The sequence below is a fragment of the Capsicum annuum genome, unplaced genomic scaffold (assembly GCF_002878395.1).
Source record: "Capsicum annuum cultivar UCD-10X-F1 unplaced genomic scaffold, UCD10Xv1.1 ctg5488, whole genome shotgun sequence".
Taxonomy (NCBI): Eukaryota; Viridiplantae; Streptophyta; class Magnoliopsida; order Solanales; family Solanaceae; genus Capsicum; species Capsicum annuum.
The window spans coordinates 1-1,520 of record NW_025863126.1 but is presented as its reverse complement, the minus strand read 5'-3'; the positions used below and the strand labels follow the sequence as shown (position 1 = coordinate 1,520).

The following is a 1,520-nucleotide window of genomic DNA, read 5'->3' as shown; positions in this document are numbered from 1 at the left end:
AAAAAATGTAACAATCAAAGCCTATAATGTACATGATTCCATGATCTATGGGTAACATCTAAAAGATGACGATTTTTATGTTCAGCAACCCCATTTTGTTGTAGTGTATATGGGTCAGAGCGCTGTGAGATGATCCCTTTCTCAATTAATAAATTATTCAATTCATGAGACATATATTCTCCACCAGAATCAGATCTTAATACTTTGATACATGTGGAAAACTGATTCTCAATGTAAGACAAAAATTTCTTGAACATGGAAAACACTTCAGCTTTGGATCGAAGAAAATACAACCATGTAAACCGACTATAATCATCTATGAATGTCACAATGTACTAGAAATGAGCATGTGAAACAATTGGTGAAATGCCCCAAACATCACTATGAATTACATCAAAACACTTTGTAGCACGACTATCAAAATTAGGAAAAGGAAGAGTTTTACTTTTCCCTAATTTACAAGTAGAACAATCAAAGGAAGCAACTGAAAATTGATTTTTATTTCCTAATGGACCAGAATTTGATAAATGAGACAACACAACAGAATTCGGATGTCCTAGTCGCTTATGCCAAACCTCTGTCTTACTAGTTGTAGGAGTATAAGCAAAAGATAGAAAACGAGGAACGGAAAAGTGTATAGGAAATAATCTTCCAACTTTAGGCCCATTCACGATTATCTTCCCCGACACTTGATCCTGCACAAGCCAACCATTACGAGAAAATTTCACATCACAATTTTCATCTACTAATTGACCAACTGAAATAAGACTAGTGGAGAGCTTTGGTGATACAAAAACATTCTTGAAAGTTTGAGTAATATCCCCAACTTTGGTAATGGGTAAATTACTACCATTGGCCACCTGAATTTATGAGAGACCATGATAATTACGAATATTTTTTAGCTCACTAGTTGAGTTGGTCATATGATTGGAAGTGCCAAAATCAACAAGCCAAAAATTAGATGTATTGGTTACCTTTCGCCAAGGCTGAAAGGGCTGACACAATCATTTGTTGTACCAGTTCAGTAGTTAGAACTCGTCCAATTGCCGGAGTAGCAAATTGGTTGTTAGTTCCTGTTGAATATGAGTTATCAAAAGTGGAACCATTCATCTCCGCTTGGAAGGCATTGATCCTATGATTTTGAGGACATGTAGGACAATCTTTGATTATATGCCCGTGTTGTTTACAATAATTACAAAACTTCTTACCACAATTGCTCGCAATATGCAATATGGTCATATTGCTTGCAACTATAGCACTGAATTTTGCTCATATCCCTACACTTTCCTTTTCCTTGAGGAGCAAATGCAACAAGCTGGACGTTTTCTTGATTGAAAGCATTTTGTGTGAAAAGACGCTGCTCTTTACGAAGTAATTCCCTAAAACAGATATCTAAAGAAGGGGACGGGTTTCGATTCATCAAGTTAGAGCAAACACTCTCAAATTCAGATCGCAATTTCATCAAAAATTGGTCTCTCTTGCTTTGCTCATAAACTGCTTGAATTACAGAGACAGATTCG

The 1,520-nt window shown here is 36.0% G+C and overlaps 1 protein-coding gene across 1 annotated transcript; it reads right to left on the bottom strand.

Annotated features, from left to right (window-relative positions):
- Positions 1–176: 176 nt before the first annotated feature.
- LOC124893166 lies at positions 177–1,514 on the bottom strand. Its single transcript, XM_047404262.1, has 2 exons — positions 975–1,514; positions 177–695 (listed from the first exon to the last, which is right to left on the bottom strand). Exons 1-2 carry the CDS (start codon positions 1,237–1,239, stop codon positions 658–660), a joined length of 303 nt encoding a protein of 100 aa, XP_047260218.1. The 5' UTR covers positions 1,240–1,514; the 3' UTR covers positions 177–657.
- Positions 1,515–1,520: the final 6 nt, after the last annotated feature.

What these genes read in the sequence shown, in the direction of transcription:
- LOC124893166 (XM_047404262.1), bottom strand. Translation starts at nt 1,239, where the DNA reads ATGACCATATTGCATATTGCGAGCAATTGTGGTAAGAAGTTTTGTAAT. An exon ending in CCTTTCAGCCTTGGCGAAAG is followed by an intron (nt 696 to 974) that starts GTAACCAATACA and finishes TGGCTTGTGCAG; the next exon opens with GATCAAGTGTCGGGGAAGAT.